At 37.9% G+C, this 23,093-nt stretch overlaps 2 protein-coding genes across 2 annotated transcripts; both read right to left on the bottom strand.

Annotated features, from left to right (window-relative positions):
* Nucleotides 1–952: 952 nt before the first annotated feature.
* Nucleotides 953–12,365, bottom strand: LOC117425100 (adhesion G-protein coupled receptor G5-like). Its single transcript, XM_034041770.3, has 12 exons — nt 12,101–12,365; nt 10,376–10,733; nt 9,837–9,975; nt 9,271–9,384; nt 8,536–8,646; nt 8,013–8,052; nt 7,290–7,387; nt 7,053–7,174; nt 6,278–6,546; nt 5,432–5,525; nt 3,225–3,505; nt 953–1,419 (listed from the first exon to the last, which is right to left on the bottom strand). Exons 1-12 carry the CDS (start codon nt 12,291–12,293, stop codon nt 1,259–1,261), a joined length of 1,980 nt encoding a protein of 659 aa, XP_033897661.3. The 5' UTR covers nt 12,294–12,365; the 3' UTR covers nt 953–1,258.
* A 3,252-nt stretch (nt 12,366–15,617) lies between these two features.
* LOC117425080 (DNA-directed RNA polymerase II subunit RPB3-like) lies at nt 15,618–23,056 on the bottom strand. The gene is made up of 9 exons (XM_034041742.2): nt 22,908–23,056; nt 22,421–22,470; nt 21,358–21,426; nt 21,110–21,162; nt 20,314–20,445; nt 19,859–19,910; nt 18,795–18,963; nt 17,952–18,026; nt 15,618–15,765 (listed from the first exon to the last, which is right to left on the bottom strand). Exons 1-9 carry the CDS (start codon nt 23,027–23,029, stop codon nt 15,621–15,623), a joined length of 867 nt encoding a protein of 288 aa, XP_033897633.2. The 5' UTR covers nt 23,030–23,056; the 3' UTR covers nt 15,618–15,620.
* Nucleotides 23,057–23,093: the final 37 nt, after the last annotated feature.

The following is a 23,093-nucleotide window of genomic DNA, read 5'->3' as shown; positions in this document are numbered from 1 at the left end:
TGCCTGTTATTAATATTATTATATTATTATAATTATTATTATTTATTTCTTAGCAGACGCCCTTATCCAGGACGACTTACAATTGTTACAAGATATCACATTCTTTTTACATACAATTACCCATTTATACCCAGTTGGGTTTTTACTGGAGCAATCTAGGTAAAGTACCTTGCTCAAGGGTACAGCAGCAGTGGTCCCCCACCTGGGATTGAACCCACAACCCTCCGGTCAAGAGTCCAGAGCCCTAACTACTACTCCACACTGCTGCCCTATCCACACAAAAATAATGCATGATCATCCCATGTTGAAAACATGATTGTGAATGAAGTGACTAACAATGAAGTGATTTTGATGCATGTTGATTGTATATTACGTAGGTACTATAGTTTGAATAGTGTACAGTATAAACCCTTTTGTTATTTAATATTACAAGAACATACATAATTATAGTATAACTGTCATAAAATATTAGGAACTGTCAGATCCAACAGTAACAATATAAATGTTTTGTGTGTGTGTGTGTGTGTGTGTGTGTGTGTGTGTGTGTGTGTGTGTGCCAAGCTCTGAATTTTTTTCTTTAACATATACTGTATGAGCAATAAAGTACCAAATAAAATTATAAGTACAATGTATAAAGGTTTGTAACCAGTACAGTGTTTCTTTAAATATACTGTGTATATATATATATATATATATATATATATATATATATATATATATATATATATACAAAAAAATTGTGTAATAATATAGAACAACAAAAAAAAAATCCCCCAGATGATTTATTGTACAATACAGAATAAAATGCATTAATATACATTTTTCAAATACAGTTGTGTACAGATATCTTTCCACCACCATAATACTAGGATGAAAATATATATATATATATATATATATATATATATATATATATATATATATATATATATATATTAAATTATACCAGTTTCTTGTATAGCACTATAGCCAAAACATTTTTTTTTCTAAACTAATTTAAGCCCACAAAAATGAACATTTGCAAAAGTTACACATTTTACAGTATGTGCAAAGCTACTCAAAAAACAAGTCTTCTCTTCCAGTGGAATTGGCTTATTTCAGTAAATTCAGATTGCTTCCATAACATGTGGTTATACTTTAAGCTGTGAGCACAACCTAAATACAAATGCTAAATATGTGGATTTGTAAAATGTAAAATGAAAACATGCCTAGTAAAACTTTCAAATCTAACTGAACTCCCCAGAGCAATCAGAAGAACTCACATTCTAAAGAAGTGCACCCCACTGCTCTCCCTGTTTAATTTGTATTGCTGTGTAGCTCGGGGCTGCAGTTCAATGTTTGTGCTTCTAGTGGGGATCATCTTGTGTTGTCTTTTTTCTCTCAAAAGATTTAATAAGACCAGCAGGAAGATAAATAATCCTGGAAAAGAAAGACACACATTTATCATTCAGACATCTTGGGGTACATTTCACAAAGCCATTTCATCCAAATGTGAATTACCCTCTAGTAAATGAATGGTTAAATATATTTCCTTTTTAACGTTATTTTTATTTAGAGATGCAATCAGACTCCAGTTTCCTAATTAAAAAATGGAACCGGTATTAATCAGAAACTATCGATGCATTAAGAACACTTCATTATTAGAAAGCAAGACAGGAAAACAAATGTTTACACTTTACAAAATACAACTGAAGATATGCATGTTATTATACATATTAATGTAATCTGAGCATTGAGAAAACTGTATTATTAAAAATCAAGAAGATATTCGTTTCTCAACACAAAACAAATAGATACAGAAGAGCTTTAGTTTTGCAGCACGCAAGGAAAGCACAGGTTTCTGGGTAGCTGGCGATTTTATTCCATGTTTAATTGAGACTCACAAAATAAAAGCCATGGACGTTAGATTTTTTGTTCTTCATTTGCTTTTTATGTTAGTTCAAATGGTCACTCTTGGTCAACACATTTGCAGTCTCAAGAACTACACAAGTGGTTTAGTTAGTCTAGCTCAAAGCTTCCACGCTAGTGCCGATTTAGTTTAGCCTAGCTTAGCTGTTGTTTAGTTTAGCTATAAGAATCCACACATTTTTATCTAGTTTGGTCACGATGCTAGTATCTCTCATTGTATTTGCTGGTCTGCTGTGCAGTCTTGGTAAAACACATAAAGGACACAAAGGACCTGTTCATGTTTGATAATGTTTCACTGAAGTGACTGTAGCATTACAGCTGCAGACACTACAGATCCACACAATTTATATAAAATGATAATTCAACCTTTAGTACAATATGTTGATATACATTAATTTGCATTGGACTTTTTATAAATCATTTGAAAGTCATAAAAGTCTGGGCTGTTGGATAATAAACAGTAGGTATTACAAATAAACCACACAAAATAATGTGGTTAAATTAAAGCTATACTTTGCATAGGTTTATGTATATGTGCATAGATTCATATATATGCACATGTTTAGTTTTTGATTTTCTATACGTGTGAAAACCTCAAAATGAATAAACAGAATTGTAAAAAAAATAAATAATAATAATTAGAGCCGTATTCAAGACTACCTTTGAAGGTGGTTTCAAGTTCGGTTCTCAAGTACGGTTTTAAATTCCTGTTCATATTTTAAATATCATTTTAAAGCAGTAAGGACTGAATCATACCTTTTCTATAGCTGACATGGTCAACACAGTAGAGTGTTTTCCACTTAATAAATGATTTGTGATGTTTGCTGTAAATATTATTTGATCTCTAAAACACATTGGTAAAAATTCTCAAACTGTTATTAGAATTTTTTACTGCATTTAATCCTGTACTTTATAGTACTGTAATCTGTCAAGTGTTATTTAATCTGTAGTATTTTGTATTTAATTATATCCTGATGTAACTATCACTGACACTGCTCTCTGCTCTGTTATTGAATCGTATTTTGTCATATACTTGTACTTGCTAGAACCAAAGTCATTGTATTTTATCTTGCTCTTAATTGTATTAATACTTGTACTGTGATTCTTTGAAATGTATTTTTGTTTACGACTGTAAGTCGCCCTGGATAAGGGTGTCTGCTAAGAAGTAAATAATAATAATAATAAAATTCCAAAACTAATAAGAAACAACTTAATGTTACTTGCTAGCCCCTAAATCGTCTGTGGTAATGATTATTTGGAGTACAAAGCTGCCTTCGTTATTTTAGTTTGTTGGTTTCTTACAGTCTCTAACTCACCTTGCAAGGAGTTCAATACACTGAAGACTATGAAGACAGGAAGTGACATGGGTCCATAGCCCCAGAAGGTAAACCCCCAGGAGGTGCCCAGCAGGCAGGTCAGCCCCAGAATGTTGACGATATCCCTGCAACCCAAGCATCTTCCCTGCACTCCAGGCTGCAATCTCCTCAAAGAGTACATTCTCCAGCAGATCAGGGCCAGCACAACTGCTGAAAACAGGAATGTCACTGCGAAGTAGCTCAGGTTTACCAGGTAAACATCATTGGCCTTCAGCCAGCAGCTGTTGACAGGGGGAAAGGCAATAAGGCTCAAAAGAAAAATACATATATATGACATATTTTGTTCCTTTTTTTATTTTTAATACTGCATTTGAAAATGTCAGGCCACCCACCAGTTCAGTAAATATTTATATAGATATATTTCACTGAGTATCTGTGAAACATGTATAGAGAGTGATTTCTTATTTACACCGAGAGTGAGTTATAGCAGGCTCAATGAGCGCTATTTACTTGAAGGGGAAAAAGTGGATAGGAAAGCAAGTCTCAGTCTCATGATCGGGAACCTTGGTGACTGAAGGCTGATCGGATGACCCCCGAGACCTGGAAAACATAAAGTGTTAGTCCCCTACTCAGAGGAGAGCCGCAGTGGCGGCTTGGATGCGGATGCAAACCCACAGGGGGGAGGAGAATGGCTGAATGGCTGAACATACTTGTTTATTTAGCAGACGCCTTTATCCAAGGCGACTTACAGAGACTCAGGTGTGTGAACTATGCATCAGCTGCAGAGTCACTTACAATTACGTCTCACCCGAAAGACGGAGCACAAGGAGGTTAAGTGACTTGCTCAGGGTCACACAATGAGTCAGTGGCTGAGCCGGGATTTGAACCGGGGATCTTCTGGTTACAAGCCCTTTTCTTTAACCACTGGACCACACAACCTTGTGATCAAGTCCTTGAAGGAAGAAAATAAGATAGAGAGGCCCATTACGCAGCAATGGCAGAGGGGGCTCTAAGGAAACAGATGTCAGTATAATTACAGTTTGAGAGAGTAGAGGAACTAAAGGTCCAGTATAGATGGAAACATAGCAGAATAGCGCAGATAATGTGAAAGGTACGATGAGTGTGGCCGGGGGTCCCGCTGGCTAGAGAGCTTGAATGGCGGATGCCTGAGAAGCTAGGGGAAGTGATCAATATCCCCTCAGAAAGTCCCACACCTGTGAGGGGGGAAAGAAGACTGCGCCCTGCACAACACTATAGAAGACAAACAGGACATAGCAAGATTAGTAAGACAACCTAGAAGAAAGCCATCCACGCAGCGGAGAGGAAAAAACACCTTTCTTTTTTCTTTTTACTTTTTTTAAGGTGGAAACCTCTGGTAGTCCTGGCAGAGAGGGCACCCCTGCTCCGAACAAGCTAGCTAGGGATTGCTGGGCTGAAATAATGTCTGATGCTGACGTTCGAATGTAGGTCTCAACTGCTGATGAAGTCCAGCGACCTAGAGTTTTAATAATATGTTGATTTAGTCGTGCTCTGGCAGCTGAAGTCGCAGCTCCGATTCTAAAGGAGTGAGGAGTGAAGAATTGCTGTGGCAGACCTGCTTTAGTTATGAGAGAGGACAGGAGATGAAAGCCAGTTCCCTGAGCAGTCGGTAAACAGTGGATCTGAGTGACTGGGTTCCTTGAGAGCGATGAGTTTTGCCATACAACTGTAAGGGCAAAGGGGAAAGTTAATCTTTGATAATTGAATACAATGTCCAGAATGAAGTTGATTGGTTTTTGATGTCCTGAAAAAAAAAAAAAACTGGTCTTTATTGAAGGAGAGGTCACTTGCTCTGATTCCTGAAGCTGGGAAGCTGGAAAAGAATGTGACCATGAACTCCACGCATCTTAGAAACCTGAAGGCGGCAGTTATACAGATTGCTTCCATTACAATGTCGTCTGCTGGATTGAAATTCAAACTAAAGGTTAACGCTTAATTTTTTTATTACATTTGGATTACACTGTTGGTACCATCTTGTGTGGAGGAACTGATAAAACCACTCTACCATGCTGGCCTACTACTGGAAAAAAAACAAACAAACATGAATTGCAATAAAATACTTTTTGTTTTGCTTTTAACAGCTCTGTCAAAATATTAAAATATAAGAAGATCTGTATACTATAAATAGAAGTGTGCCTACTGAATTGAAACACATGTACTAAACTTACAATTCTCCATAGGTTTTGTTCCCAGTAGTAATGATATCCTGTTTATCGTACTGATCTACAGAAGCAAAGATGATGATAACCAGAACTGGAAGCCCTGAAACACACAAGCCAGACATGAAGACAGTGGCAGAAGTGGGGACAGGAGTGCACTGAGGGGAGAAGCGACAATTTATATAAAACATAATTAATAAAACGTCCCTCTTACTGTAGTGATAAGGCATGATTTCTCGCAATCAGTAAAGTCACAAAAACTATGGCTGTGCTGGCTGACCCCATTCATAATGCAGAGCTAAAGGATTGACTAGGGGCCTTGTGCTGAATGCAATTCCAGCCCCATCGGGCTCCTGGTTGGTTCTATCACTTTTAAATTTTCTGAAAGACGTTTTCCACCTGTAATATATAGTATTAGGTCTCAGTCTTCTTTGTCAGAGGTTAACCTGCACTTAACGTCACAAGTTTTTTGTAAACACATGTCAGCAATAAAAGCCCTACTACTGTTGCGTTCTACCTCTATTTTTGTGGTAAACATAGCCTTTGTGGACTAGTTTCTCAAAGCTCAAACTGTTTGTCTATTTAAAATGCCATTAGATGGAACTCCATCATCTTTTTCTATTACAGTTCAACAGGAAGCTACACTTTCCTGTGTTTTTGATAAAGAGTTCTACTTCTTGCAGCAATGTTCTGATGGAGACTTCATACACCAGGTAGCATCTGATAACATGCAATTACCTGCAGTAAGTGCAGTGCAATATGACATTTAAATGATGTCAGAACAGATTTTCCAGTAAACCCAAGATTATAAAGTCTTACCCAAATGAAACAATCGAATTAAAAAGAAAGTCTTACCCCAGCCGACCAAGCTCAGCTTTAGCAGGTAGCGCCTCACATAGGTGTTGTAGACCTTGATAATCATTATGTACATATGAAAGGCTTCGACCCCCATCCAGTTGAAGCTGCTGAGGAGGGAGTAATGCATGCAGCCTGCAATGGTTTTACACAGAGTCATGTTCCTCAGGGAGGACAGCTTGTCATTGACAAGGAAGAAAAAGTATAAGAGGAGCAGAGATGCGCTGAGATTCACATGGATTACAATGGAGTTGTCAATGTTAACCTTCCTGTGAGAGAAATCAAACACAATTTAAAGTGAAACCACGTCAATGTGACCTATTCATCACAAGAACCTCTCAGACAGGCTAGAATTGTAACTGTCTGCAAAATGTTGTGAGCATTCACAGTTTCTTAAAGATGTGGTGCATTTTCCATCATTTCCAAAGGTGGATTAATTTAGGGTATTGTAAATGTATCACATATGGTATAATATGTTGCTACCATTTGTAGCATATTTAGTTTACTGTCCAGCCTTGACTCAAAAGCCATCATTTGCAGTTACAGTACAGTGCGTTGTCAGCTAGATCTTTAATTTGTGTTTGGTACATTTTCACATATCTGGGTCTAGTTACAAAAATATAATAGGTTTTCTTGTTCCTCCATACAGAAATATATGGACATTCCTGTGTTAAAACCTTAGAGTCCTGTCATATGGGCTGGGATAACTCTTATCTAGTGATTTGGTGTGTTTTCAAGCTCTGTCTGAAATAAAATGTAAAAGTGTTTCACTTACTTCAATTTAAAAAAGCTAAGTATTGTCATTGCACTGAAAACAGCAGAAATCCCACAGCCAACGTAAGAGATGTACTTCAGGGCATCTAAAGCTTCCGCATTCAGACTAGGAACTTTATTTTGCTAACATAAGATAAAGGCAGAGGGATTCATTAATGATTGAGTTATACTTTGGCAAATCATAGAAATACATGCTTAAATGTTAAAGCATAAAACTGGGAATCTCAAGGAATCTCACCAGTAGCACTGCGAAGAACGTCAGGTGTGTGGATTTACAGACAATTTGTTCATTTACAGTATCTGTTTGTAATCCAGAGTTATCCCATATTCCGCTACCTGAAAAAGTGCAAATAAACTTAGTGTGTTGGATTACAGGGAAAATAGAGGATTTGAGAGCTGGGCCATTACAATGGCAAAGGAAGAGTATTCTAGCATCTCAGATTACAATGAGTGAGTGCACTGACAGCTACAGAGATTGAAAAAAATGATCATATCACTGTCAATAGGGTGTAGCGCCACCATGGGCACAGGATTGCATTTATTTAATCTGAATTTGTTCCAGTAGTGATAGATGACCCTTTCTCAATCTTTAAAACCTTCATGTAACTTCTGATGAAACTCTGCTATGAAGTCTGCTCTCTTGAATACCCATTGTCAGAGTAATCACCATTGATATTGTCAGATCTGCTGGAGATTTCACTTGTATATATTTAGGAATTCACATCTGCATTCCATTTGGATTACAGTGAATCAGTCATGTGGGGGACCATGCAGTACACAACAGTGTGTGCTATGAAAGGCACTGTGTTCAAGCAGCTATGTTAAGGGCTGATATATGAACACAAATAAGGGCCAAGTATCACTCCACTCCAGTGTGGAAGTAGTGGGTTGGAATCTCTCACTGGTTAGAGTACTAGGATGGAGTTAATGAATCTACAGTAATAACTGAAGTCATATTTACCATTTTTTCCTGAGTTCCAAAAAGAACATGTTCCATTATCCTGCAATACAAAGAGTATTTTGTGTATAGTTGTTTACCATTTAAAACTGTGTAGTGTATTTAATGGTGAAACGCACTGATGGGTTTAAATAATTTAAAAAGTAGAACTAAACTGTTTCAGAGAAAAATTGTGAACCATCGACAGACACTAGAGCCCAAGTGAAGATATTGAACAAAAAGAATAGCTGATCAAAAAATTAAACAAAAATAAAATTAGCAAATTCAAAAGTTTCTGTCCAAAGAACAGTGAGACAAGTGGGAGTCCAATGTGAACTAACTCAAACCATTCAAAGACAAGCTAATGCAGAAGTGAGGGAAAGCCATGCAGTGGGGCTCCTGTTTTTAATAGTTTTGCAGTTAGGGTTGGACTGAGGGATTACTTACAGATGTTCCCAACAAGCTTGCTTTATTTCATATCTCCAGTACAATCACTGGACTAAAATGCCTCTAGTCTGGAGAATGTTTAATCATAAATGGTTGTTACCTGTAGCGCCTCTTGGGGTTGGAAGGTGATGTTCAGAGGGTTCTGGAGATTGGAAATGCTTGCGTTTCCCAAGTCAATCACGATTATCAGACCCTGTAGAAGCTGACTCTCCTACAACAAATTCTTACACTGTTAGAAAAATACCCCAGCCCTGTAGACGGCAGCTCTGACAGCAGGATGGGTTCATTAAACTAATGATCCCCTGCTGCAGATTACATTCCCTACAAAGAGAATATAGTGGAGGCGGTCGTACAGAAGGACTGGTACTAACATATTTTTTAGCAGAATTTATTGAGACTATCAGATTCTGGGGCTATGGAGGTATCTGTTGGTCCATATATCCATCTAGCTGTATGTCACCTTTACATTTTGCAATGTATCCAATTGACATGAAACTTTGGTATTCACATTATTTCATTTGTTATTGAGTATCAGATTCTGCACGGGTGTGTCTGACTGCATGTCACACTTACATTTCTGTATACATCTGGAGACTGGCTTATCTAATTGTGATTAAACATTTAATTGCTAATTATTATTCTATTCTATTCTGTACATACTGTTGACATACGTCATGGTTATCAACTTCTTAATCATACAGATAGCTCTAATTGTAAATTTACAGCCAGGACGGAGGGATGTACAGTAGGTTACTGACATACTTGTTTTATATATATATATATATATATATATATATATATATATATATATATATATATATAATTTCCTGCTTACGCTAAATTGAGTGTTATTTATCAACACTGAAAAGGCCGCTTTCAGATGGTTGTTTTGCTGCACTGCCTTTTCCAAAGCTTCCTGAGGTAGTTCGATTGTAATGTTTCCCTTAATCTGAAAACAAAAAAAAAGTAAATTCACATTCTTTAATAGTAGACACAATTGCATCTGTACCCCTTGCCTAGAGATCAAGGGGGGCAATTGAACATGAACATGGGTCTTGCACCGGTTTATGTGTAATGTTAATGTCAGTTTCAGATCAGTCATTCCATGATTTGGAACAGCTGTGGCAATTTATTTAGTAAAGGTCACATCCTGGGTGGCTGCTCTGAAAGGGAGTTGCTGATCATTGGGAAATAACAGCAACCAGCCTCAGGTCCCGTATGGAGATTCTCTTTATTTTATTTACTAGGTCTGTATGCTCAACAACCTGAGAATTTAAACTTTGTATTGGTTTTAATATTGGAACAATATGAGGATTAAGTTTGATATTCAAGTTTTGTGGTTAAGGTGTAAACTTCACAATGATTGTATCTTGTAACTTTCTCCACTATCAGCACACTTACATTTTTGTGGTGGATGTTAAGTTGCATGTCCTTCAGGTCACTGTTATTGACTTTGTTCACTTGTAGGAATTGATCCTTAGTAATAACAGTTTGCTTGTTTCCTGGGAAATCTGTCCTTTGAATTAACTCAAAAAGAAGCCTGTGAAAGCAGAGATTTAAAAAAAAAAAAAATTAGTTCACAAACACATTTTACCCTACCATTACACAAATCCTATAGAATCTGAAGTCAATACATTCTACCTATTTATTAAAGAATTCATAATATTGGAGTTCACAATACTTATTACAATCCAAACATTTCTATAATATTTAATTAGTCTATACAGTAAAATAACATTAAAATATTATAAAAAAAAATAAAATAGAATAAAAAAACCTACAGTACCACTCTTGCAGCTGAGGTAATTGAATCACATTTTGTTGATGAACTCTGGTTTTTGAACAATTTAACAGCCAACCAATCAAAAATCACTCCCAGGTTAGCTGTCTCAGGAAGCTACAGAAATTAATGTATATTTCAATAGCTGGTGTATACCCACCTTTGATCAAGAGATCCCAAGTAACAGAGATCACACACATCTAATTTGTTTCCACATGTGTTGTATATCTTTAGAAGATGTTCCAAATTCTTAGCATCCTGGGGACTCTTCAGAGTGACTGTCAAATTCTCAATCTCTTCATGACAAGGACAGGGGTGTACTTGAGCTCCAGTCGTCGAGGGGGGCTCAGTTGAAGGCTTACTGGATGGTTTTGTAGGAGTAGTTCTACTGGGAGTAGTAGGCTTCAGTGGAGTAGTAGGCTCCAGAGTTCTCGGTTTTGGTGTTGCAACACTTGTTTTATTGGTTTCGGTCATATCTTCTGGGGTACATGCATGAATAAAGACTGCACCACGCAGCCCTGTATTTGGAGAAAAAAAAGATGGATAGTTGTAGTATCCATGTAAAGCTGCCTGCTACAGCATGCTCGTGGGAACAATCCTTCCACTGGCTTAGTTTTGTACAAAGCCTGTTTGAACTTTGCGAAGACTGCTTTTAATGTACAGTGGTCTCCAGCTAAGAGAGCACCCCTTGGCAAGCAAGCAAAGTGTTCTTATAGCCTAAGTGTTCTCTAAGACAGAGTTAGCCACCAGACACAATATGAATCAATAAATAAATAAATACGTATTACTTGTGCATCAACATATGAAATTAAGTATGTGCATGTTAATAAACTATAATAATAAAGTAACAAACTAACATTAATAAACTGTCAAACTAAATTAACACAGCTCCCTGTGACAGAGACAGAATGATTCTTGGTGATAGATCTCTCTCCTGACTTGTGAGTGCGCTGTGTAAAGAGTCCAGAGTGCCCTGGATGGCCAGACAATTAATTCCCAGGGTTAGGCGGAAGTCGGCCATCTAGAAGGGGGGCGGAGCTACGGTACACTAAATCATCGACCCGGAAGGGAAACAGTGTGGCAGCCGCGGATTGGAGGAGTGGTTGCAATCGTTAACCAAGGGGACGTGACTGAAGGTACAAAAGGGGACGTAGCGAGGTGATCTGTTCCTTTGTTTATTGTGAATCGTGAGTGTTTTGTTTGTTTTGTCGTGTCTAATTATACTTGTTTGTTGTTATTAGACGGCTAACACGATCCAGACATACACTCGGTATCATGATTAATTGTATCGCACCACGAGCACTACAGTACTGGAAAGGTTTAATAAACTAACCAGTCTGTCTCAAGTCACTCTCGCGATGACGCTTTTCAAAAGACTGAATAAACTATTTGAATTTAAGTTTGATGATGATGAGTTATCAGGTTACAAAACAGTACTGTATCCGTTGTGAACGAATCGCTATCGGTGCCAAGAAGGTGTTCTTTTAAGCAAAGTTCCTGTTCAATTAAAAGGAACATTTACAATTGGAAAAATCAGTTTCACAAGGGTGTTCCCTTGGGCGAAGTGTTCTGTTAGGAGGTGTTCCTATACACGGAGACTACTGTATTATTACATTTTACCAATCAGTATTTTTGCATAAATGTTCCTGTTACTTTTAGTGTGTTTGGTAGTGCTAGTACTGGCAACATGTACTGCTTATGTAAATAGTTTTGCTTTAAAGAAAGGATTGTGTCTGCAATGGTTCAAATGGTCACTTAAAAATATGAGATTGTTGGCATTGACCTGTTTCCCAAATGAACCCCTTCAACACCCACAACACAGTGCTCTATAAAACTTCACCTTTGCTTCGCAGAAAAATGTGTTTACTAAAATGTGAATACTTACTTAAAAAAGGGATTGTTATACAACTGCCTTTTGTGATTCCCTGACACTTGGTAATGTTACAGAGATTGTTTGATACGGTTTCTGGGAGATGAAAACATGTTGATGTGTTCCCATTAAAGACTGAGATGTTGCAGGAATGAGGCTGGAATTTAGTTGGATTCATCCAGCAGACTGTGATGTCATGGTGCAGCATTGTGACATTTTTAGTAATGGATGGACTCTGTGTAGAAGTAGATATCTCAGTCTGATTGTTTGAGCTGGTCAAGCTCGCACCTGAAAGAGAATTCAATATTTCTAAATTTAACACTTTTGGGTTTAATAGTTATGGATGATTGATGTCAGCACTGCAAACCCAATTTCATAAAAACATTTTCCGTTTCATGTCCCTAAGGAAGACATTAGCTATCTATATGTTCTGCTCCAAATTAAGATTTGTATGCAGCAATTAAGAATGTGTGGTCTTCTTTGATTTCAAATCGAATAAGCAAACGTTCTCTGAATTTTCCAATTGTAACTAGACAACTGTGAATAAGTTTAAAAGTTGCACAATTAATAGAAATTTTTTTTTTTTTTTTTTTTTTTTAGAATTTACCTTTTATCAGTGAGACCTGCAAAAACAGGCAATAGATGAATCCCCACATTCTCAAGATAACAGAGGATATTTCCTAAAGTGAAGTAACAGAAAAGGACCTTCACTATAATTCAATATTTGAAATTAGCCAGACTCTGCTCAACACAATGAAAACACCCAGAAGTAGACAATAACACAGCATATCAGCATCCTTCTGATTAAGATGCATGTGTTCCAGTAATGAACCCAAAACCCTCCTATATGCAACGCTTTTCTAGCCATATATTAATACCCATTATGACACAGAGAGTGGTATGGAATAGGCTACCTAGTAACTTGGATCCTTTAAGACCCAACTTGAGAGATCAATCAGCAACTAGGACCTGGACGATCTTAGATGTGCCAAATGACCTCTTGTTCATACATTTTCTTATGATGTGTTTAATCAAATTACGCTATAATAAAATATCCTCTTCAAACCCCTGCCCCCCCCCCCCTTCTCCCCCTCCCTAAAGAAACTGAATGCCAGTAATTGAACCTACGTTGTGGCAAATACAGAGAAATGGTCAAATATTTGGGCAAAAATGTCCTGTTTACAGTAGAGTTTGAATTTGTAAAGAGCATTTTCATAAAAAAATAAAATATCTAAGGAATAAAGAAAGCCTACCTTGATGTGCTCTTTAGTCTGTTTAGGAGCCTGTTTTATGGCGAGTCCAGTTCGAATTTCACTAAAGGACACCCAAAATCCAGTGGAAAAATTCTCTCAGCCCTCTGGGAATCCTTATCAAATATAACAGAGTGACTGTCTGTAACATATTTTTTGTCTACGTACAAACAGGAATTAGGAGGAACATCCCAACGAACCATTTCATAATAAACATTACAGCTGTCTATGGAAATATTTCTGTATAACAAAGAATGCTAGCATTCAACACAGCAGACAAACAAGATTAAGCAAATCAGTTATTTTACTAAGCATGGCTAGTTCCCTTTCATCCAGTTTTGGTGTTCCAGTAGCCTCTTTGCACTTCCTAGGTTTTACAACTGTACTGTTATCAGAGTCTAACATAACATTGGTTTTATGTAATGCATGTTAGTCAATTAGACAAATTACTGGTTGGTTATAGATAGGGTGTCTGATTTTCAGGTGACATTTTTCAGGTGAATGCTTTTTTAAAAATCGGGTAGAATTATTTAATGAAAAAATCGGTTGAAATCAGGTGGATTCTTTTTTATATATAATCAAGAAAGAATAAATATTCAGGTAGAAATCGGGTTTTATTTAGAAAGAAATAAACAAATGCTTAAGCACAAAGTGTTGACAACACAGCTGTCGCCAACAGTTTAAATCCCCAACATATGTATGTTTCCACACATTGGGGTATGCAAACTTTTGACAACATCTCTCTTCCCCTCTCTCTCTCTCTTTCTCTTTCTCTAACACACACACACACATACTGTATATGGAGGCATTTCTCCATTCCAATCAAGTTTTATTTTGTAGTGGAGTTGTAAGTATAATTGCACAGTATATATATATATATATATATATATATATATATATATATATATATATATATATATATATATATATTACCCTAAAAAGCCAAATTTTTCTAATAGGTAAATCAGCTTACTGTCATTGGCGCCAGTTCTGCTATTGCATTTGAATCACAGACAACTGTGCATACGTTTATTCATATACAGTATGTGCCTATTTGGAATCGGGTTAAATCAGGTAAAACTCGAAAATCAGACCGCCTAGTTATAGACAGAGGAAAAAAGGGTTTAGCGAGAAATTCACTCTCCTGGTGACCTAGGAAGTGAATTAAGATTACCTTAAAGTAAGACTTTCTTTAACCTACAGTAGTATGGTGGTATCAGATTATTATTATTATTTTTAAAATGAAAATACAAGTTTGCTATAAACAAATGCCACATGTGAGACCTACATAGTGAATGGAAGAGCACAGCAGGTAAGAATTATGGAAATATTGAATTTGTTATAACTTTGAGTGAGTTAATGTGGCTTGCTACAAAGAGACAGTGTTGCGGAAGGTCATGTTTAGTACACTTGAGAAAAGTTAAAGACGCACTAAAGTCACTGTATAGAAGTCATTCAGATGAAATACTTTATTTTATGAGTATTTTACAGAGAATCCAGCTGGATTATATTAACTACAGATAGGTTGTTGATGCAGTTGGTATACCCCTAGTCTTGTTAAAAGCTCTAAAAAGAAACAGTAGAGGCTTATTCTGTCTGGGTACAAATCAAATCAACCCTTCCAATTCTATACATTTCAAGGTTTCATTTCGCAGTTAAGCATTTTCTACTGCCGAGTAGTGACAACTACTTTCCAGAAGTACACATCAGACAAACACTCACAATACAGTAACCAGTAATAACCTTGTTTTACATTTGATCATGCTAGAGCCATGTCATTCCCAGCAACTCATTTATACAAAGCAAAACGTTTTCACAATTGTTTCAAAATAAAAGAAACAAACTTCAACAGAGATCAAATTAAATCCTACCAACTATTTAAAAAATAACATTAGTTGACAAGATCACATTTCCAGACCCCACTTTCTCGATAAGCTTGTACAAAGAACCAAAAACACTGAAGGATCACCACTGAAAGAAATCCCACCTTGAGGGTTTTCATTCACCGAGTTTAAAGTCAGTATCTGTTTCAGTAAGATCACATCTTAACAAGGAGCTACGTCACTGCTAATGAGGCTGTATGATGATGTCACTAACCTCCAGGAGCAAGACCACCTGCTCTAAAAGTGTACAAAGCTGTAAATCTGTCAGTCTAGGTGACAATTTGGAATCCAAAGTGGATGTCCAGATAACATAAAAAGTTGTCAGTACACTGATGTTACTAGGGATCACGTGTTAGAGCAGGCAGTTCAGTGGAGTAGGTAGTTTAATTAATTCTGGGTAGTTTAATTAATAGTGAGGACATCGCTCTGTATCTCATGGCTCAGCTGGGTCTGCAGGTCACTCAGTTTTTTCTTTAACCCGGCCAGAGCAGACAAGACGATGGTTTCGGGCTGCAGCGAGCCGCATGACTCCACGTTGTAGTAAAACCTGAAAAAAAAAACAGACAATAACACCGTGTAACAAATTTTTTTTTGGTTCCTGGATAGTAAGTGTTATTTCCTAATTGATAGCCTCAAAAGTATAGAAAATGGCTATTATTCCCCACAAACTTTGCTTTTGTGACCAGGACAGTGATATTTTGAAATTTACCTATTTTCCAGAACATTCCAGATAGATTCAGTGCTGGGTGAAATAAATGTATTTTTGTAGGATGGTACAGAGGGGAAAAGAGAGCCATGAAGTTCGCTATCCCAAGAATTTGGCAGGAACCCACTGACCACTCAAGCAACTGCTACTTCTGCATGGTGGACCCTTCCAAACGTCGGACTGGCAAGAATGCACCTGCTCTCACGTATCCGGACCTTCCTTCATCCATCGCCCCGGTGCCACACTGCCATGAGCTCCCCGTACCCACTCCTCTGGAGAGAGAGCAGCCGTCTTTAGAAGAGAGCAGCAAGTCAGAGAGCGAGGAAGACGTTGTAGATCCAGATGACAATTTCAGAGGTGGAGCTGAGGAGAGAAACCCATACTACCCCAACCAAAAAGACCTCAACGACTTGATTAGAGATCTTGATCTCACCAAGTCCAGTGCCGAGCTTTTGACGTCTAGGCTCAAGCAGTGGAACTTGTTGGATGAAAGTGTGCAAGTCGCAGATCAGAGGAAGCATCACCAACCTTTTTCCAGCTTCTTCACCCGTCAAGATGGGCTCTGCTTCTGCCACAATGTGACCAGTCTGTTTGAGGCAATCGGAATCGCCTGTAACCAGAATGAGTGGCGCCTCTTCATTGACAGCTCATCCAGGAGCCTCAAAGCCGTGATACTCCATAATGGTAACAAGTACCCGTCTCTTCCCCTGGCTCACTCGGTGCACCTCAAAGAGGATTAAAACAGCATCAAGACCTTGCTGGATGCCTTGAAGTATGATGAGTACGGCTGGCAGGTCATAGGAGACTTCAAAATGGTGGCATTCCTGATGGGTCTCCAAGGTGGTTTTACCAAGTTTCCCTGCTATCTTTGCCTTTGGGACAGCAGGGACACCAAGGCGCACTACCACAGGCGGGACTGGCCACAGCGGACCGAGTTCTCTGTGGGGAGGAACAACGTCAAGTGGGAGCCACTGGTGGACCCCCGGAAGGTGCTGATGCCACCACGCACATCAAATTGGGCCTTATGAAACAATTTGTCAGAGCTCTAGATAAGGAGTCGGCAGCCTTCAAGTACCTTCAAGATTTCTTCCCTAAGCTGTCTGAGGCAAAGGTCAAAGCCGGTGTCTTCGTCAGACCACAGATAAAGAAGATCCTGGAGTGCAATGAATTCCCCAAGAAGCTCACTAGTAAGGAGAAAGCGGCTTGGAACAGCTTTGTCGCAGTGGTTCAGGGCTTCCTGGGCAATCACAAGGCCAAAAACTATGTGGAGCTAGTTGAGACTCTGGTGAAGAACTACGGCACAATGGGCTGTAGGATGTCCCTCATAGTCCATATCCTTGATGCTCATCTTGATAAATTCAAAGAGAACATGGGAGCGTACTCGGAGGAGCAAGGCGAGCGCTTCCACCAGGATATACTGGACTTTGAACGCCGCTACCAAGGACAGTATAACGAGAACATGATGGGAGACTACATTTGGGGGCTGATTCGTGAAAGTGATTTACAGTATAATCGTAAATCTCGAAAAACTACTCACTTCTAAATCTTTTGTAGTCATTTTTGTATTACTTTAGTATAAATACATGTTAATTTGGATTCATATGTTGTTTTTTTCTGACTTTATGTGAACGAAAAGACACAAATTCGCTCGTTTTCTCATTGGAAATAGGTAAATTTCAAAATATCACTGTCCTGGTCACACAAGCAAAGTTTGTGGGGAATAATAGCCATTTTCTATACTTTTGAGGCATAAGCAATTAGGAAATAACACTTACTACCCAGGAACAAAAATTGTGTTACATAGTGTATCAACGGCAGCCAAGCCTCTTTGGAAAAGTTCTCCTTATGTCAGGAAAGCAGCGTGTTCCACATTTGTTTTCTAACAGCTGCATACAAGGTGTGGTTGATGGAAGTAATTGGGGATCTTATTCATATTAGTGAGTCTGATTAGCATAAGTCAACTTGAGCACAATGCTTCCTTGAGTGTAGGGAGAAAAAAAAAAAATAATACACCAGTAGCTGCTTACCTTTCAGGTTTCCCATTGGGGTCGTAGGGAGCCTGCACCTCATCTTCATCAATCTCTGAGTATTCACTTTTGGGCCTGAGGAAATGCAGAAAAACAATAAGGATCACTATCTACTGTTACCTTTTCTCCATATTCATACGATAATTAAAGGGTTTGCTCAACTGGACACATTTGAAAGTTATGATTCGCCCATTGGACAGGTGGACATTGTTTTGCTGGACATTGGGCATTCTATAACATAATACAAAAGCATGACAGTTAAAACATTTATTTTGTTTCTTAAAATGAAATACAAATAATTTGACCTGAGCATTTCCATTAGGACCACTTTAATACTGCATGGCTATTAGTTAAACAACAATTGCATCTTGTTTAACTGGATCATTCAGTGTTTACTTATTTTTGTAACTTTACCATTTTTGTAGATGGAATTGCCAGAGTTGGCAATACAATTCTGTGTGCATTTTAAAAATTATTAAAATTGACTTCCATTTCAATGAATGCCAAATCCATTCTTTATTACCGCTCCCCATCACAAAGATGTATGCAAAACCCATACCACATGCAAACATAAAATGTGACTTGTGTCTACAAAACCCCTATTTATTACTCATAACGTACAAACAATGAAACAGTGGTATCTACTGGAAATAAACAACCCGATTTTAACTTTACATAAGTCACATTAGAGCTAATTCCACGGGCAATGTCTAGTTTATCATTTGCAAATGCATAGCACTAAAACCTAATGTATACAACTCCCACCACATTTGATCTTTTGAAGTTTTCCTCCTCACAGATTTACAGTACATTCCTGCCCAAGGTAGACCCTGCTAGACATACCATTCCACTGGACGAGGGAAGACAGTGTGTCTGAGTGCATTGTCCGGGTCATACTCGAAACACACCCCTGCAGTGGGGTTCCACTTGGCGTGTTCCTTCCCAAAGCCCTTTTTGGCGTAGGCTCTGAGGTGCAGTTCCTGGCCCTTTCGCAGCTTCACAAGCAGGATATCTGACACAATCAGAGAGAGATGGCTGGGATTAGTTCATGAGACATTGGGTGTCACAGCAGAAAACAAAAAGCTTTTAACCAAAAATATGTCTGTGTAAATTAAATAAATACTTTGTATAACTCATTGTAAAACAACATTTTTGAGTGCCAAAACATATTTGTCCCTGAAGGTTTTCCGGCTATATATGAACACTCTCGTTCAGGCGATCTGCAAAAAGAGAGCATAACAGGTACTGTTTTTATCTGCGGTTTGTGCAACATGAAGAAAAGTGACACAAGCAACCCTGATTTGTGATTTTATTTTCTGAAATGGCCTTCAATATACTATAGTGACTGTAAAATACAAACAATAACTAGCACTTGAATGCCCAACAAGGACAACATAAAAATAAATCTTATATTACCGGTTTCCTCTTTGTGGGTAAAGCTAAAGCAGTTAAGATTTAATTAGAATGAGACAAAGTCCATGTTGGAAGAGATGTGGGACGTACAGTACAATCTCATTCATCCCTTTGGAAGAGATGAAGAGATGTGGGACATACGTACAATCTCATTTATCCCTTTGGAAGAGATGAAGAGATGTGGGATTGAACTTGACCTAGAAAATAATAGAATACAGTTGCATACAGAGTATGAAACCAGTATCTCAAAGCGTTACGTGTTCATCATCCAGAAACCAAAAAGTCACATGAACACAATATGCTGTTTTAGGTCAAAGTGAAGATGCCGTTTGATTTTCCATTAACACTGAAAATATGAAGTGGTTATCTCAAATGGATTATGGGATATAAGCAGTGGAAGTAGAGGCAGTTGAATTACAATTACGTATCAGCTTCTTTACAGGAATTCTTAAATATTTGGCAGACACATTCTAAATACATCCCTCAATGCTTACTGTCTTGCTCAACGTAATCATTAGGATCATTATCCCGGCTCCATGAAGTAACCTAGAAATTTTAAAATTGAGTTTAATTCACAAAAGGGGTGTAAAAGGGCCATTAATAATTACTTTGGCTTCTAAACAGGAAATGGTCCAAGTCCCTCAATTAAACAGAGTTAAGTTCTACCTCTGTCAGTACATCACATTGTTCACTGAAATGAGCCGTATACAGTAAGGCTGTAAAAGTTTTAGCACGTAAAAACATACTAAACAGAAAATGTACTAAATTTGACAAGCCTTCGTGTTCAAAGTAAAGCATAGAGTGTGGTCACGAGTAAGTGCTGGCGTCCACAATCTGCTCAGATCATTTGGCTTGAGAATCCACAGGTTTAAACAGTAAAACTGTTTGCAGAGAAGGCTTAACCCTTTACTCTGCAATTAAAGGTAGACTTACAGTTTCTATAACACACTCCCGGGATGACCCTGGGGTTGTTGGAGAGAAGATCGTGGGAGGTCACATGCCGCTTCTGGTCCTCTGTGCACCTGACGTCAAGGGTGAGCTCCACGGAGCATTCTGGACAGAACTCGTCACATGTGCAGTCCTGCAGTGGGAAAGGGAGGAGGAACTGATCTTAGGAAGAGAGCAGAGGGAAGCTAAGCTATTATTATTACCAGTTAACTGTATACAAGTTACTTTTATCAAAGATTGAAAAAGAATCCTCTTCTATATCACTGACAATAGGGTTTAGGGCATCAGGTCACAGGCAGCATATATGGAACTGATTCAACGTTACAAGTCTGCGTTCCTGATACATGACCATTCATTAATAACAACTTCATCTAATTCCTTCAAGGAAATCATATAGGAGGTTGATATCTGCTATTCACAATGATCCAGGGCCAGCAATTGAAATATCATATAATTTGTGCAGTGTTGGATACGGAAGCATACCCAGCACAGTTGCTGTCACCCCTCTATATGCAACTAGTTTTGTTGTCTTGCCAACTTTTAATGAAACTAATTTTTCTTTGAATAAACTCTGCAAGTGTACAGTATGGCAAATAGGTGTTTCTAATGTACCACCCAACCCCTGTATTGTAGGGTAGAAGCACAAATACAATGGAACTGCTAATTTAAAACCATGCAGATTTTAAAAGCACATTTTAATTATATGGCCCCATTATTTGGAGATAAAAAGCAACCTTGTATGTATATAAAGTTTACACTGCGCTGATTTCTTGGCAGATGAAGAACGACAGCCCTACCCTGGAGTACTGCATTTTGTCTACAATATCGTCACTGGTCAGAGGGATCAAACCTGAAAACAATCACAAGAAACAGGAATTTTAACCTAGCGCTAGAGTAGCCTTACTCAGCCTGGCCCGGAGTATTTACTTAGTTGATATTGCAATTGGTGCAATTCCTGCATCTACAGCATGTAGCACATCATACCCCAACAAATGTCCATTCAATGTCCACCCCACCTGATGGTGTGGATATACTATACACCTACCCACTCTGTGTGCGACAAATTCATCATGGTGGACAGAGGAGTTTGCATCGATCTGGATCCAATCAATAGCTGGAACAGAACAGTGAGAACAGTTATTTAAAATGTTCAACTAAAAAGACCATGATATTTATAAAGTGCGCCATCATTGTGTATCTGTTTTTCCAATATTAGGAGCCTGCCTAGTCCCGTTTAGCCGCCCCTCATACTTGATATTAATCCACAATGAAAAGAAATCCAGTCATTCCATCCATGACAAATGCACATTTGGCTGCAAGCCCATGCTCTCAGAATATGATCAAATTATCAAGGCTTGTCAATTAGTCCTTATATGGAGTCTTGCTGAACCTATGCAAGTGCATATATGATCAAAAATGGTCTTGAGACTTTAGACTGAGCACTGGCTGATCAAACTAAGTAAATTAGAAAAAAAAAAAACACTTTTCTGCAGTATATGCGCATTTATGTGGTCATGTGAGCCTCTAGATTTTTATAAGCTATGTGAGAGCTGTGTGCACTTAGTCATCAACATCCTATGGAAAGCAGAAGGATCTCAGTAATTTTATATTGGGCATTACAGTGGGTGCTACAAAACGTCTGGCAATAGGTATAAAACCACTGTGATTTTTCACATATCTTACAGAGGCAAGTATGGTGTACAGGGATTGTATTTGTAAATTACACACATTGTATAATAGAGAAACTTGATGTCTTAGGCTGTAGTAGCATCCTACTCCATTTCATTGTTAATTGTGCAACAACGGTCCAGATGTTTAACACCATTCCCATTATTGCCAATTATACCTGTCTTTTTCATTATACAGTATATGCACTTGCAGTTAATTGCAATTTTGATTCATAATTTTGAGATGGACCTTGTGAAATGTGTTTGGATGTTCTGATTTAGCATGGAATAACGCAATTTACACATCAAGTAAGTGAACTCTGACAGCTCTTTTGTTTTTTAAACTGGTACAGTTTCCACTGGAAATTCTACAAGGAATCTTAATGGTCCATATTCTGTAAACAGAACAGCACAGGAAAGGTTATTGTATAAAAAATTTACCTATTGTTGGAACTTCTGCCATGAAGACACTGCGGATTGAGTTAGCCACCCTGGAGAATTAAAATTAAAAAGAAAAAGTTCAGGGTTAATTTGTGGCCCTACAAAGCTTTAACTAGTGAGTTTTCAAAACCTGTTTTCAGATAGCACTGCTATCTGTACTGTGGTTAAAGAAGTCCCTAAGTTTATCACTTTTAAGCTTAAAAAAAATTTTAAAAAAATCTACACAGCATTGAGTGGAGTTTGCCACCCTGGACGAGGAGGAGGAAGATCCAACAAACGATCTGAAAGACATGGTAAGGACAGGAACGTGTATTTAATGTTTTGGGTTAGAGATGGCCAATTATCACGGGTTGTCAAAAATGACAAGTAACGTGGACATGAGATATAGCGGCTTAATTAAAAAGTGATGTTAGTTAAACCCGGATAGGTCTTATTTTTTTCTTGACTTGGTTATATATATACAATGCAGGTAATGTTTATGACTCATGCTAAATCTGTGTTCTCGATGACAAACTTCACATTCTCGTCTGTCAGTTCAGTGATTTTTACCGTCGGCTGGTTGGCGTATGGCATATTCAAAAGCGTATTAAAACCGGGTGAAATTAGCATTTATTAATACATAAATGTGATTTTAACTCCTGCAGAATCACAAAACAGTTCCGCTCCACTGGCA

The sequence above is a fragment of the Acipenser ruthenus genome, chromosome 20, assembly GCF_902713425.1.
Source record: "Acipenser ruthenus chromosome 20, fAciRut3.2 maternal haplotype, whole genome shotgun sequence".
In the NCBI taxonomy this organism is placed as follows: Eukaryota; Metazoa; Chordata; class Actinopteri; order Acipenseriformes; family Acipenseridae; genus Acipenser; species Acipenser ruthenus.
The sequence above is the reverse complement of the archived record's forward strand: the minus strand, read 5'-3'. Positions and strand labels throughout refer to the sequence as shown.